At 37.4% G+C, this 14,569-nt stretch overlaps 1 protein-coding gene across 3 annotated transcripts in view; it reads right to left on the bottom strand.

Annotated features, from left to right (window-relative positions):
- The window catches only part of LOC145239828 (Golgi-associated PDZ and coiled-coil motif-containing protein-like), a 455,294-nt gene extending 441,464 nt beyond the window's left edge, over positions 1-13,830 (bottom strand). The window contains exon 1 of one of the 3 annotated variants that reach the window (XM_080103363.1): positions 13,486-13,830. In XM_080103363.1, the coding sequence (XP_079959489.1) occupies positions 13,486-13,698 (213 nt within the window). In that variant the 5' untranslated portion in view covers positions 13,699-13,830. The remainder of the gene's footprint in view (positions 1-13,485) is intronic. The other 2 variants (XM_080103364.1, XM_080103365.1) reach the window with 2 other exon arrangements.
- Positions 13,831-14,569: the final 739 nt, after the last annotated feature.

Here is a 14,569-nt window from a genome sequence, read left to right as displayed (position 1 = left end):
CAAGGGTCTCCTCAGGAAAATTAAATCATATGGTATCACTGGTAGAATACTTAGCATAATTGAATCCTTCTTAGGCAAGAGAAAAATCCAGGTTGTCCTCGACGGTCGAACATCTAAACAGTGTGATATAAATGCGGGAGTGCCTCAGGGGTCTATTCTTGGACCTCTATTGTTCCTGATATTTATTAATGACCTCCCCGACAAAACTGCCTCTGAGATGGGTATATATGCTGATGACACTACACTCTATAAAAGGCATGACAGGAAAACAAATGAACACATATCTAAAGAAATGGCAAAAACACTAGAGGATGACCTCCAATCTGTAGTGGAATGGGGACATAAATGGATGGTCACATTCAATGCTGCCAAGACTAAACTGGTTTCCTTCAATAATTACAAGAAACCTTCTCAGCCACCAATAGCAATGGCCAGTGACTCCCTGTCTGAGAGTACATCTTTCAAACTGCTTGGCCTAATGTTCACAGGAAACATGAGTTGGAACAATTATATTGAAAACATTGCAGGGGCCGCTGCGAAAAAGGTAGGCTCTCTCTACCGTGCTAGAAAACTACTGACACCTGAAAGTATCCTGTACCTCTATAAGGCCACCATTCGCCCATGTATGGAGTATTGTTATCACATTTGGGCTGGTGCATCTGCTGCTAGTCTCTCGCTCATAGACAAGGTTTAAAAGAGAGTTACCAATCTGATAGGCCCTGAACTGGCATCTAAGCTTCAGCCTCTGTCCCATCGACGAAACGTTGCATCCCTCTGCCTGTTCTACAAGTATTTTAATGGTGAATGCTCTGACGAACTGCAGACACTTGTGCCCCCACGACGTAGACACCCTCGACAAACCCGACAGGCAGCTAAATCCCACCCCCACACAGTAGAGATCCCTAGATGTAAAAGATCTTTCTACTCCAGTACTTTCTTCCCCAGAACCGCTAGACTCTGGAATTCCATTCCAGGTCCCTGCTTCCCTAACTGTACTGACATGCAGAAGTTCAAGTGTAACGTGAACCGACATCTTGCTGCCCAAATCCCAACATAGTGCCCCAGTAGTTGCTGCCCCTGATAGTAGCCCCCTACACCAAAGTGGCAATGTGCCTTGTTTGGGGTGAAAATGTAATAAGAGTCACCACTTATCAAGGCCCTGAGGCTACTCAAGGATAAAGGGTTATTAAGTATACAGTAATGAATGGGATAATATCATTGTAATCGTTAAGAATAGAAATTTGGTCGCTTGGACTACTTAAGGGGGCGGTCCATCAAGAATGTTTATGTTCGACTTAAAGACAACCAAGTTGTAGTCAGTTGGGAAGCAGGCAAATGGAATAGAGTTCCACAGGCGTGCAGTTCTAAGAAAGAAGCTTTGTTCATGGAATCTACGTCTTGACTTAGCTGCAGTCAAAGAGTGGGGGAAATTATTGACAGTGATTTCAGCTATACGGTTGTTTTTCATGAAAGATTGTTGAGGGGGACCAGAGATTGGAGCTCAGACAAACACTTGTCATGCAAATAACGATACAACAAAGACAGGCTCGTAACGTCTCTTCTGTGGGAAAGAGGTTGCAAGGAAGAGAAAAGGGCATCCCCCACTAAGCTACAAAGTCTATTTTGTACTCTGTCAAGGCAGGATAAGCTGCTTCTAGTAGTTCCTGCCCAGATGTGGCAACAATACTCCATCCTTGGACAGACTTGGCTTTTATATAGATAGAGAATTGCATCAGGAGTGAGACATCTACTCGAGTGGTAGAAGAATCCCACTATTTTTCCAGACATCTTGGCAACAGATTTGATGTACGTGTTCCATTTCAGATCAGGAGTAAAGGTCAAGCCCAGAAGCTTGTCAAAACATGAGGCTTCTCCAAGACAAGAGCCCTCCATTTCAATTGATGCCAGATGGGAATCAGAGCATTGATGATGTAAAGATATGAAAGTGAATGTCGTTTAATTGTTCCATTTCTTGTAATAAATAATTTTACCAAGAATTCTTCATACGGTTTGGTTTTGATTATAGTTGAAGGAACTCGTTTTTTCAGAAGTTTTGATTTCAGTTTCGATTCAAGCTGATGCACCCAAGTCATATGGATATATTTTTTTAAATCGCAACTTTATCATATATAAAAATCGATAGAACATTAACTTCTATACGAAATCTGCAAAAATTAAAATATATTTAAGCGTACTTTATGACCGGGCTACACCGGACGTCCCTGCTAGCTTAAATAAATACTTTTGCAGTTTTAACAAAAGAGCTACATTAATATCAGAGCATCTCCATTTCCACTGAATATCTACAGAATGCCAACATCAATATACAGTAGCGTGCAAAAATAAAGGAACAGTCGATCATTTTTTTGAATGACTTCTAACTTGAAAATGGAAAAACAATTTTTGGGTGAATTTTCCAATATTTAATAATGGTAGTTAAATAAAAAATAATTTTTGGATTTTGAATACATATTAGGTTTTTATATATAAATAAACTTAATTAAATTAAAGGCGCCCAAAAGTTAAGGAACGCAGAAAATTAATACAAACTTTATCAATTTTAATAACAACTTAACAAAATGTCGACTCCGAATATTTGAAAAAAGCTATCTATACAAGAAAAACAGCTTATTTTTTACCATTATGATGAAAAAAAGTCCATAGGGGAGACTGCTAAAATACTGAAATGGTCTACAAGCGTTTTCGGATTATTGAAAATAGAAAAAAAGGTTGACCATTGACTGAAAAGAAAAAAATCGGGCCGACCCCAAATAACTAAGAGGGAGGATAGAAAAATCACTCGATCATTTCATTCTGATCACTTTAAAACTGCGGCTTCGATATCCTGGGATTTTACATCCGAAACTGGACAAAATATTTCCGACAAACGATCTCACGAAGATTAAACGAAGTTGGATTATTTACAAGAAGTCCATGCTCAAAGCCTTTAATTTCTATTAAAATAGAAAGGCCAGATTGTTATTCCCCGAAAAACATTTGTTTTGAGAAAAAAAAAAATCGGCAAAGGTTCATTTCAGTGATGAATCTAGATGCAATCTTTTCAGATCAGACAAAAGACCACATGTCAGAAGAAAAAAAAGGAGAAAAACTGTCCCCTAAGTGCGTTAAAAGTAAAGGAAAATTTTGAGGTGGCAGTATAATGGTATGGGGCATGATATCTTCAAAAGGAACTGATCCCTTGTTCGGATTCTTGGAAAAGTTTATGCCCAAATGTACAGAGAATTGATTAGAGAACATGTGGCGCCTAATCTTTCTGATTCTGATATCCTTATGCAAGACAACGCACCGTGCCATAAAGCAAAAATAGTTTTTAGAAGAGCTAAATAGATCAAATATTTGCGTTATGGATTGGCCAGCTCGAGATCCGACCATAAGCCAATTGAAAATGTTTGGAAAATTATTGGTGATAAGATCACAGAAAAAAAAACAAAAATCTTGATGTTTTATGGGAATGTATAAAAAAAATACTGGAATAATATCTCACCTATAAAATGTGAACGATTGTTTCTGTCTTGCAGCAAAAGATGCCATAGTGTGATTGAAAACAAGGGAATTTTCACTAAATACTGAAAGGATTCTTTGTTTTTACATTAATAATTCCCCCCCCCCCACGTTCCTTAACTTTTGGACGCCTGTAATTTATTATTATTTTTTTGTTTTGTTTTGTTTAACGGCATATCAACCCTTTGTGGGTTATTTAATACCGAATCCAGTTATTTTGGGAATAGTATTCGATGTTGTATCCAGTTATTTTAGCGTTCCATTTGTTGGATTGATGTGAGTGGCTTCTTTTTGGTTGAACAAGCATAGATTATTTTTATTTATTAGATTTTCAATTTTCTTTCCCTTTCTATCCATTTCCTTGCATCCCCCATAAGGTGTTGTGACTATTTAAGTCCTCTAGGAAAATAATTTATATAATAGATGAGCTTGTGCCTTACTAGTCTTGCAAGCCTTTCTGTTCTCCTGGAATCAACTGGTAGTTTCAAAGTAAAACTTGGTGGAACTAATGACCATAGCATTTGCATAGGAATGCGAGGTGGTTAGCCAGTCTTGACAGATTTTGATAGAATTCTTCAAGAGTTTTCCATTTTCATATTAATTAGAGTTCATACCAACTTGATATTATGTATCAGAATTTTTTGAACAGTAGTCCAAATAATCCAAACACAAATTATCAATCTTCATCTCAAATATTCAGAATGATAAAACTTTGTTTTTATCAGCAAAAATCACACACAGACAATTTCACTTTTATAGATATATAGATTATAACCCCCTTTTTTTTTTCTTTAGTAGATAGCTTATTTTGCTTTACAGCACATCAACCTTTTTTTAGGGTAATTGTTGTTCAGGCATCATCATTTGATGACGTGTGTCGGATGGCATTTAAAAATCGATCCTAAAGTAAACTATTTATGGCCAGGCCTTCATTTATCCCTCTTTTCCTGAAGTCTAGATTTATGACTTTTTTTGTTTGTTTTTATGGATATCACCTGTGACAAGACATGAAACCAATTGATCTAATTGGCTAAAGATACCGTTTCAAGATCAAAAACTTGCCAACAAGTTAAATAGATTCCGACTTTTTCAGAAACATTGCACGTGGAATGTGAGGACTAAATGATAAACCTAAAGAAACAAAAGTTCCTCCCAGGTATTATCTTCTTCATTGGAGAAGGGGGCAGTGTAGTATCTGTTCTGTTATTATCAAACCATCCTCCCAGGCACGGCTCCTTCCTTTGAGAGGTGGGGGGGGGGGTCAGTATAGGAGTGTTGTATATATTCGTTCGTCATAATACTATCCCTGCAGGCTAGCAAATACTGATTTTTTTTTTCAGTTTATTTACAAGTCTGCTATACACCTAAAAAACTACAATTCCTGTCAAACGTATTGATTTATTCAATACAAACAAAAACGGTTTAATAGTTTTTTCTTTCTTTTTTTATTGTTTAGATAATTGAGCAAACTGTTGCACGGAAACACGAATTACAATATATACATTTGTGTCAAATTTCAAAGTTATTGTAATTTTTTTTTTTTGTTGTTACTCTTATGCACCACAAACAAGGCATATTGCTACTTGGACATAAAGGGGCTACTATTTGGGACAATCTCTACAGGGAGACTATGTAGGGAGTTGAGTTGCAAAATGTTTGTTCACATTACACTTGAACTTCTGCACAGCAGTACAGTCAGAAAAGCAAGTACCCGGGAGGAAATTACAAAATCTAACAATTTGAGGGAAGAAACTAATAGACTAAAAGGCTTTCATACATCTAGGAATTTCTGCAGTGAAGGGGTGGGATTTTGTTGTTTGTTGGATTAGTCAGAGTATTTATGTTGAGGAAGCACAAGTGCTACGAGTTTGTCAGAGCACATTCTATTATGACTTAAATACTTGTAAAACAAGGGCAGGGATGTAATATTGTGGTGATGAGACAGTGGTTGGAGTTTGGTTGATAATGTGGGATCTATTAGGATAGAGATTTTTTGGGGACCTTGTCTAACAGGAAGAGACTTGTGGCAGATGCACCATCCCAGATGTGGTAACAATACTCTATGCATAGATGAATGGTGGCTTTGTAAAAATATGGGATACTCTCTGGCGTGAGTAATTTTCTAGCATGGTAGAGAGAGCCCATCTTCTTTGCCACAACTTTGGCAAGGTCTTCAATATTATTCTCATCTTAGTTGTTATCTTCACAGCATTTTAGATACTTCTACACAAAAAAAACTGTTCTTTTTCATCCTAACTAAATATTAAATAAAGAAGTAGTCAATCACCTCAGCAGAAATAATCTTCTTAGTGACATGCAATATGGTTTTCGTTCTGCCAGATCTACAGCAGATGTGCTAACGGTTATAACTCATAGGATTAGTGAATCTCTTGACAAAGGCTTCTTTTCTAGGGCAATTGCTCTTGACATATCAAAAGCCTTCAATAAGGTATGGCATAAAGGCCTACTTCACAAGATATCCAGCTACAGTATAACTGGAAATGTTTTCTCAATCATTAAATCATTTCTCTCTGATAGGCTCATAAGAGTAGTGGTTGATGGGCAGAAATCAGAGGCCCACAGTATTAATGCTGGAGTCCCTCAGGAGTCCATCCTGGGCCCAACCCTCTTCCTGATCTACATCAATGATATCCCAAAACACATACTTAAATCATTCATTGACATCTATGCTGATGACACAACCATCTATGGCAACACATCAAAGGCCGTAAATGACAAAGTTCTCTCTGATTTTCTCTTCTCTGAGCTTAAGCACGTGGTACAGTGGGGGAAGAGGTGGTTGGTTACTTTTAACGCATCTAAAACCAAGCTTCTATCTTTACATCATCAACGCTCTGATCCCCATCTGGCATCAATTGAAATGGATGGCTCTCATCTAGGGGAGGCTCCATTTTTTGATAAGCTTCTGGAATTGACTTTTACTCCTGACCTGAAATGGAACATGTACATCAAGTCTGTTGCCAAAGTCGTAGGAAAAATGGTAGGATCCTTCTACCGCTCCAGAAGATATTTCATTGCTGATGCAATTTTCTATCTATATAAAAGCCAAGTACGTCAAAGGGTGGAGTACTGCTGCCACATCTGGACAGGAGCTGCTAAAAACAGCCTATCCTGCCTTGACAGAGTACAAAATAGACTTTGTGGTTTAGTGGGGGGATGCCCTTTTCTCTTCCCTGCAACCTCTTTCCTACAGAAGAGACGTTGCGAGCCTGTCTTTGTTTTATTGTTATTTCGATGGCAAGTGCTCGTCTGAGCTCCAATCTCTGGTCCCCCCCCTTGCTAATATTTCATGAAAAACACCCGTCTAGCTGAAACCACTTTCAATAATTTGTCCCATTCTTTATCTGTGCCTAAATCAAAATGTAGATTCCATGAACAAAGCTTCTTTCTTAGAAGTGCACGCCTTTTTCCCCACCTGACTACAACTTGGATGTCTTCAAGTCCAACATAAATAAATTCCTGATAAACTGCCCCCTTAAGTAAAACACTTTATCAAATCTCCATTACTAACGATTACTACGATATTATCCCATTGATTACTGTACACGCAATAACCCTTATCCTGGAGTGGCTTCCAGGCCTTGATAAGTCACTTCCATGTAAAAAAAAAAAAAAAAAAAAAAAAGAATTAAATAAAAGGGTTCACTTCAAAATCCTGTATAGGTTCCCAAGTTGGACATAAAGATTGCCGGGTCGAAGAAGGTCAACAAATTACATCTGCCAAAACGTTGTGAATACAGCAATCAAGTTGATGAAAGATTAAGGTACATAATAATTCACCAAGTCCCCTGACCTCCTCACATTGAGGATGGGGTATTAAATAATGTTGTTACAAAAACCTAATATACGTTTAAGGTTTAATTAGACAAAAATCGTTTTCATTTAGTTCATATTGTGTAGATTATTTGCCTCCTTTACGATTTCAGAGTCAGACACAAAGTTGATTTTAATGTTAGGAAAATCGAGTTCCCCTAAAAGGAGTACACTGGGTTAGAACTAATGTTGAAATGATTACTCGGAATCGGGAATCAAAAGAAATTGGAATTTTTGGTGGTATTTAAATCAGTATCAGAATCTGAAAAATTTGTGCCTATTTTCCAATGCCAAAAACATTCTTTTCATAGTTATTATTTGTTTGTTTTTGGATAAAGCAATTTTCTATCATTCGTATTAATGATGAAATGATAAATATTTATTGATTTTTAAACTACCAGTAAAACTGAAATCTATCAATCATCTCCATAAGTGTATTTCTACATTTTGGACATTATATTATTTATATCTATTTATGGTTTTTACGTTAACTTCCCCAAAAAGCAACTCTATATTTAGAAATTAAAAAGAATCAGAATAGGTAATTGTATCAGAATCAGGAAATATATTAAAATCGTTCCATCACTAGTTAGAACAACAACAAAAAATTACCTCAGTCTGGAAAGACTTGTCATTTACTGACCGAGGTCAGAAAAGATTAACGTTACGTTTCTTAATTTTTGAGATGAGGATAATTATTTGAATTCTTTGGACTACTGTCCTCATCTTGAGTGTCATATCCACAATGTTTCATTCGATGTAATCTCCAACCTTCTTCAGGTGTATCTTGTCGAACTTGGGAATGTTTCGGTCAAACTCAGGAATTTAGATAGAATTTCAAACAGAACCCTTTATTTACTTCCCGGAGGTAGCATGATCTTGTTCCATCAGCTATGACTTGATAGAGATCAATTGTATTTTTTGGTTATCCATACTGAGAATTGAACTTTCAACCGTCAGGAGAATATCACTTTTACAATTGATTTTTCCAAGTACTCTAACCACTGTGCCATGGGTCCTAACCACTGCGCCACAGGTCCTAACCACTGTGCCATGGGTCGTCTGCAAGAACCCGTGATGCACTGGTCAGAGTACTTGGAAAAATCAATTATAAAAGTGATATTCTCCTGACAGTTGAACGTTCAATTTTCAGTGTGGGCGATCGAAAAATACAATTGCGAATTACTTAGGCCCCTTATTCAGTTATGGCTGATGGAACAAGGACATGCTACCTCCATGAAATAAATGAAGGCTTCTTCATTTATTTCTTGTAGACTATTATCCTCATCTTTTAGTTGTTGTTTCATGATGTTTCGGCAAACTATTCCTCTGACCTTCGTCAGGTGGTTACCATGACAGTATAAGAACTCCTAATCTCCTAACTGCATTCTCGGCAATTACTGCCTTTCATAGTTGTTGACGACAACAACTATGGAAGGCAGTAATTACTGAGTATGCAGTTAGGAGATTAGGAGTTCCTATCCTGTTGTGGTAACCACCTGATGAAGGCCAGAGGAATAGTTTGCCTAAACATCATGAAACAACAACTAAAAGATGAGGATAATAGTCCGCAAGAAATAAATGAATAAATGATACTCATCTCAATAAACATCCCAATTGATTAAATAATATATATAAAGGGTTCTGTTCGAAATTCCATCAAAATTCCCAAATTTGATAGAAACATTCCAGAGTTTGACTAGATACACTTGAGGAAGGTTGAAGGTTACATCGACTGAATCATTGTGAAAATGACACGCATAAGAACAGTAGTTCGAAGAATCCAGTTAAAATATTAAGTGCAGCATAAGAACAGCTACTACGAGGGGTGTGCAATAAGTAATGCCCTTGGCCCACTTCCAGTTATCTGATCTAGCCGAAATTTTGCATGTGCAATGATTTATATCTCTACGGGTTATGTGGCAAATTACAGCTCTGAACTAATTGTGGTTTCTGTTTTACAGGTGTTTGAACTGAGTCAGGTGTGAAATGGAGCCTGTTGAATGTCGAACAGTGATCCGGTGTTTGTATTTGAAAGGACGCACACCACAGAAGACTTTTGATGAAATGAAAGAAACTTATGGTGATAATGCCCCATCATATGACCTTGTAAAACGTTGGCATCGTGACTTCAAACATGGCCGGAAGTCTGTGGAAACAGCTCCTAGACCTGGTCGCCCCCCCCCCTCTTCTGCCATTGATGAGGAATCTGTCCGTCAAGTTGAGGCTGCTATTTTGGAAGATCGGTGCATTACTATTCGCCAAATAGCCCAAGATGTCAAGATTAGTACAGGGTCTGTGGAAACTATCATTCGTGACCATTTGCATATGCATAAGGTGTCTGCCAGATGGATTCCCAGGTTGCTCACACCATTCCAGAAGCGAGAACGCATCGAGTGCTCGAGGATGAATTTGGAGATGTGCTAAGAAGAGGAGTAAAAGTTTTTCAAAAGACTGATTTCACAGGATGAAACCTGACTCCATCACTATGATCCAGAGACCAAAGCCCAGTCAATGCAATGGAAGCACTTGGACTCACCACCTCCAAAGAAGGCAAGGGTACAGCCCTCCGCTGACAAGGTCATGCTCACAGTCTTCTGGGATCAGGACGGAGTAGTGATGACAGATTTCCTGGCAAAGGGTATCACAATTACAGGAGCCTATTATGCTTCACTTTTGAGGAAATTAAGGGAAGCTATCAAAATCAAAAGGCGGGGCAAGATCAGCAAAGGTACCCTCCTCCTGCAAGACAATGCTCCGGTCCACAACTCGCATGTCGCCAGATCAGAAGCACGGGCGTGTGGTCATGAAATATCCCCCATTCTCCCTACTCTCCTGACCTTGCACCCTCTGACTTTCACCTCTTCCCAGCCATGAAGTTGTTTTTGAAAGGAAAGCATTTCCCAGATGATGCAGCCTTGATTTCTGGAGTTACGTCGTGGCTGGAGGACCAACCTGGAGTGTTCTACAAAAACGGTCTCCAGAGTTGCATCAAACGATGGGAGAAATGCATAACTCTGGGTGGTTCCTATGTAGAGAAAGACTAATAACTGTGCAGAGTTTCGTTGCTCTACTGCTATGGGAAATCGGTCAGGGGCATTACTTATTGCACGCCCCTCATACACATTGCTCCTAACCAAAAAATACTTGCATGATATTTTTAATTATTATCAACTATATTAATGGTTAAAACTTCAACCACCAGAAGACAGCCAGGGTCAGCTGGTTATTAAGCAACACAATCAAATTGTTAATCCATATATACTAGTATAGATCCTCTGAATGTTTAATTTTTTTTAAATAAAAAAAATTAATAATAAACGTAATTCTGATAACTGTACAGTCCTATTTTTTGGGGGGGAGGGTGTCCGTTCGTCTGTCCGCACTTTTCTCAATAACTACGCTTTGGAATTTTTTGCAATTTTGCACAAACATTAAACATGATATGAGTAAAAAGTAATAGAACAGATTTTCCGAGAAAATTCCAGTTGCTCCCCTAGGGATGCCTTTCGGTTAAAATGGTTAAAAGTGACACTTTTGTGCTTATTAAAAAAAAAAAAAATGATGCCTCGGATTTTTCTAAAACTTTCTGAAAAATTGTAACTACCTGATTTCTATATAATTTTGTTTGTTGCAATAACTCTTGGGATTGCTCCAGGGAATCTTTTAGAGCTAATATAAAAGCACTCCATTTTGGGGACTATTTTATCATATTTGTCCAAAATTTTTCTGTGTAGGTCTATTTAGCAGTTTTGCATGGTGCTGAACTCAAATTTAAATATGTTAAGGCCTTGGGGACTTTTGGGGCTAAATGGGGGGGGGGGTGATAAACTTAGTAATTTATTTTTTGCATGGTGCAGAACTCAAATTTACATATGTTAAGATCTAAAACTGCACCGTTTGTTCATTTTCACGAGGATTTGACGCCCCCTGGGAACTTTTGGGACTAAATGGGGGGGGGGGGTCAATGCTGAACTTCTTTTTTTTATACCTTGTTTACTGTGCACTCACGGGGGACCATGCATGCTTCATTAGTTTAGATAGGATTCTCCAGTTAAATTCCATTTTTACAGTATCTTTTGTTTATTAAATGGTTAGGTGAAAGTACAGAATACTCATAAAATGAAGAAAAACAAGGAGTTCCTCTCCCCCCCCCCCGCGTCATGTTGAGAATGGTTTTCTAAATAACGTTATTATTTCAGCACGGTTCATAAACTGCACAAGTAGCGTAATTCTATAGTAATAAGAAGTAATGCTACATATCTAAGCAAGGTGAAGGTAAAGACTCCCAAAATCCAAACTAGAGCTGTCCACATGGACACGTGGCTTAACAGGTAATAGCGTTGGTAAACAGTCCTAAGTGATGCTATTACTTGTTAAGCCACGTGTCCGTGTGGGCAGTTCTAGTTTAGCCTTTTGGGCCAAAATCACATTGTAGTATCTGTTCTGATGCTACATCACACTTTTTGTATCCTCGCTCAGTGGAGGAGAAATCCTTCATGACTGAGACAATTTTTTTTTTTTTTTTTTTTTTTTTTTGCTATCCAGAGTGCACATTTTGAGAGCTTGATTTTCTCCACAGTAAAAACCGACGTGTCTAACTCTGCCCTCTTGGGAAGGCAAGTAAATAAGAACCGTTCTAAGTGACGAGCTTCCGGAGGGAGGGGGGGTGTTGAAGGTTCAATCTTTACTACATTAAAATAATAAAGAATATTATAAATTTAGCACTATTACTCGACCATGGCTGATGGAATCAGACCCCCCCCCCTCGTGGATTAAAGAAAAGGGTTCACTTCAAAATTCAGTATAGGTTCCAGAGTTGGACATAAAGATTGCCGGGTCGAAGAAGGTCGACAATCAATTACATCAGCCGAAATGTTGTGAATACAAGAAGCAAATTGATAAAGGATGAAGGTACACAATAGTTTACCAAGTCCCCCGACCCCCCCCCCCCCCTCACATTAAGAATGGGGTATTGAATAATGTTATTTAAAAATCAAATCTTAACAATGGAGGGTGGCTTTGTTAACTATTCTGAACCTTATATATACGTTTACCTTTATGGAAAATAATAGTTCAAATAATCGAAAATTATACAAATTATAAATCCTCATCTCAAAACTTGCGAAGCGTTGATATTTTTTGGTGCTAATGCAGAGAGTGATCCGCGCTATTTTTTTAATCTTATTTCCACGTTTAATTTAATGTTTTTTTTATTATTCAATTGTAAGGTTAAAGTACAGAATAGGCGCAAAACACCCTCCCCATGTTAAGAATGGCTTTTTAAATGATAACTTGATTATTTCAGCACGGCACTCCCTGCATGAGTACCTATTTTTTTATTAGTTTTTTTTTTGTAAAAAAACAGCTGATATCAACAAGCTGATATTCATTGTTTTGTTTTTTTAATCTGATATGAAATTTGAACTGATAAGAATTGAAAGAATAACGAAAATATTATTTTATTACACGTTTGTTGATGATATTAAATTTTAAATGATATTATCTTAACAGAGATTTTGTAACGTTTCATTCATTAATTTTTGAAAAACGGATTGTTTTTGTTTCTTTTTTGTTTTTGCAACGTTAAAATTTATCTGATGTATTTTTCTCTATTTTTTTTTAAATGTGGTTTTAATTTACCGATAAATAGTAATAAAAAAAAAATAATTAAAATAAATAAACGAAACGGTTAAAACAGGTTGCGTTGATGTTGACATTTTAAAAAGAAAACATGCAAACAGGTTGTGAAAAGCCGGTATGCTGTTCTGTTATCATTATGTTATTATCGTTTTAAACCCCTATTATTAATAATTATTTCATTTATTGAAATTATTTTATTTTATTTATATTATTTAAACCCCTCTTATTACCTGAAATTATTATTATTATCAGTTGAAAACCTTAAACAAGTTCGATATTTCTAGGCTAATTTATCCAAACACATATATTCAGGCAGTTGATTCGAGTAATTCATTACCCCTATAAATCCCGTATGGGGCTTATAGAGGTAAAATACTCCGTGTAGAAAAGGTATTTATATATAATTTTTTTTTTTTTTTTTTTAAGAGGGGTTGATGACAAAAAGAAAGGATGGACATTGTGTCCAGTGTCTTGACATGGACTTACTTCGAGTTTCACGTTGTACTGAAAGATGGTCTGCGCCTTGTGCCACAGTTGGGCGAAGGCCGCGCTGAGGGCGGTCATCTTCTGCCGGCCATCGCACGTAAGTTCGTATTGCTCGGGGTCGATTTCGCCGAGCAAGAGGTCGAGATCGACAAAGGCCTTGTCGAAATCGTTTTCCAGAATTTCCAACCAGCGAAATGACACATTAGTCGCCATTTTTGTTTACGTCTGTGCAAAGCTAGCCTTCTTTTTTGCTTCACACTTCGACGGCGGCGAACCGTCTTCGAGGGAAATAGAAAAAGAAAAAAAAAGAAGAAAATGCGACGTTTACACCGAAAACATTTATTTAATTTATGGAAAAAAAATAATATGGCTTTTTTTGCTGTTGTTTAATATTTTATTGTGCTTAACGAGTTTTGGAACGAAACAGAGTTCGGTTATGAGGTGCCAGTTCAAATATAAGCGTAGCTTGCCTGTCGCAGACGACAGTACAGCAGCAGTTACTGTTGTTAGGGATGGCGATGATGATGATGATAGCAGCAGCATCGTCATCAGCGTCATCAGCATCATTATGATCTATTGCCAATAGAGATTTAGTACCTGTCTGAAACTGAAACTAAACTATTACTTTATTAACATACTAGCTTTTAATAATAAATTCAATTCAGACTAATATATTATCTTCCAATGTTTAATTCAGTGCGAGGGGAGGATATCTAGTGCAATCTGCTGTCGCACCATTTTCCCAGGCATTACATTCTCCTTTCCTTTATTTGGCGGTGGGGGGAGGGTATAGTGTAATATTTGTGTTGTTGTTATAAGACCATCTTCCCAGGCATCATTTTTTTCATTTGGGGGCTAGTGTTCTGTTGCTATGATACTATCTTCCCATGCATTATCTCCTCCTGGTGGAGGAGGGGGGAGTACTGTATTATCTTTTCTGTTGTCATGATGACACCCTCCCAGACATTATCTTTTCATTTGGGACTAGTGTAGTAGTATCTCTTGTGTTGTTATGATACCATCTTCCTAAGCATTACCTTTACATTGGGGTGGAGGTAGTATTTGTTCTGTCGTTATGATATCA

The sequence above is a fragment of the Euprymna scolopes genome, chromosome 19, assembly GCF_053919585.1.
Source record: "Euprymna scolopes isolate OS-2025 chromosome 19, ASM5391958v1, whole genome shotgun sequence".
NCBI classification, from domain to species: domain Eukaryota; kingdom Metazoa; phylum Mollusca; class Cephalopoda; order Sepiida; family Sepiolidae; genus Euprymna; species Euprymna scolopes.
Note: the sequence above shows the minus strand (reverse complement) of the source record. Positions and strands in the feature narration are given on the sequence as shown.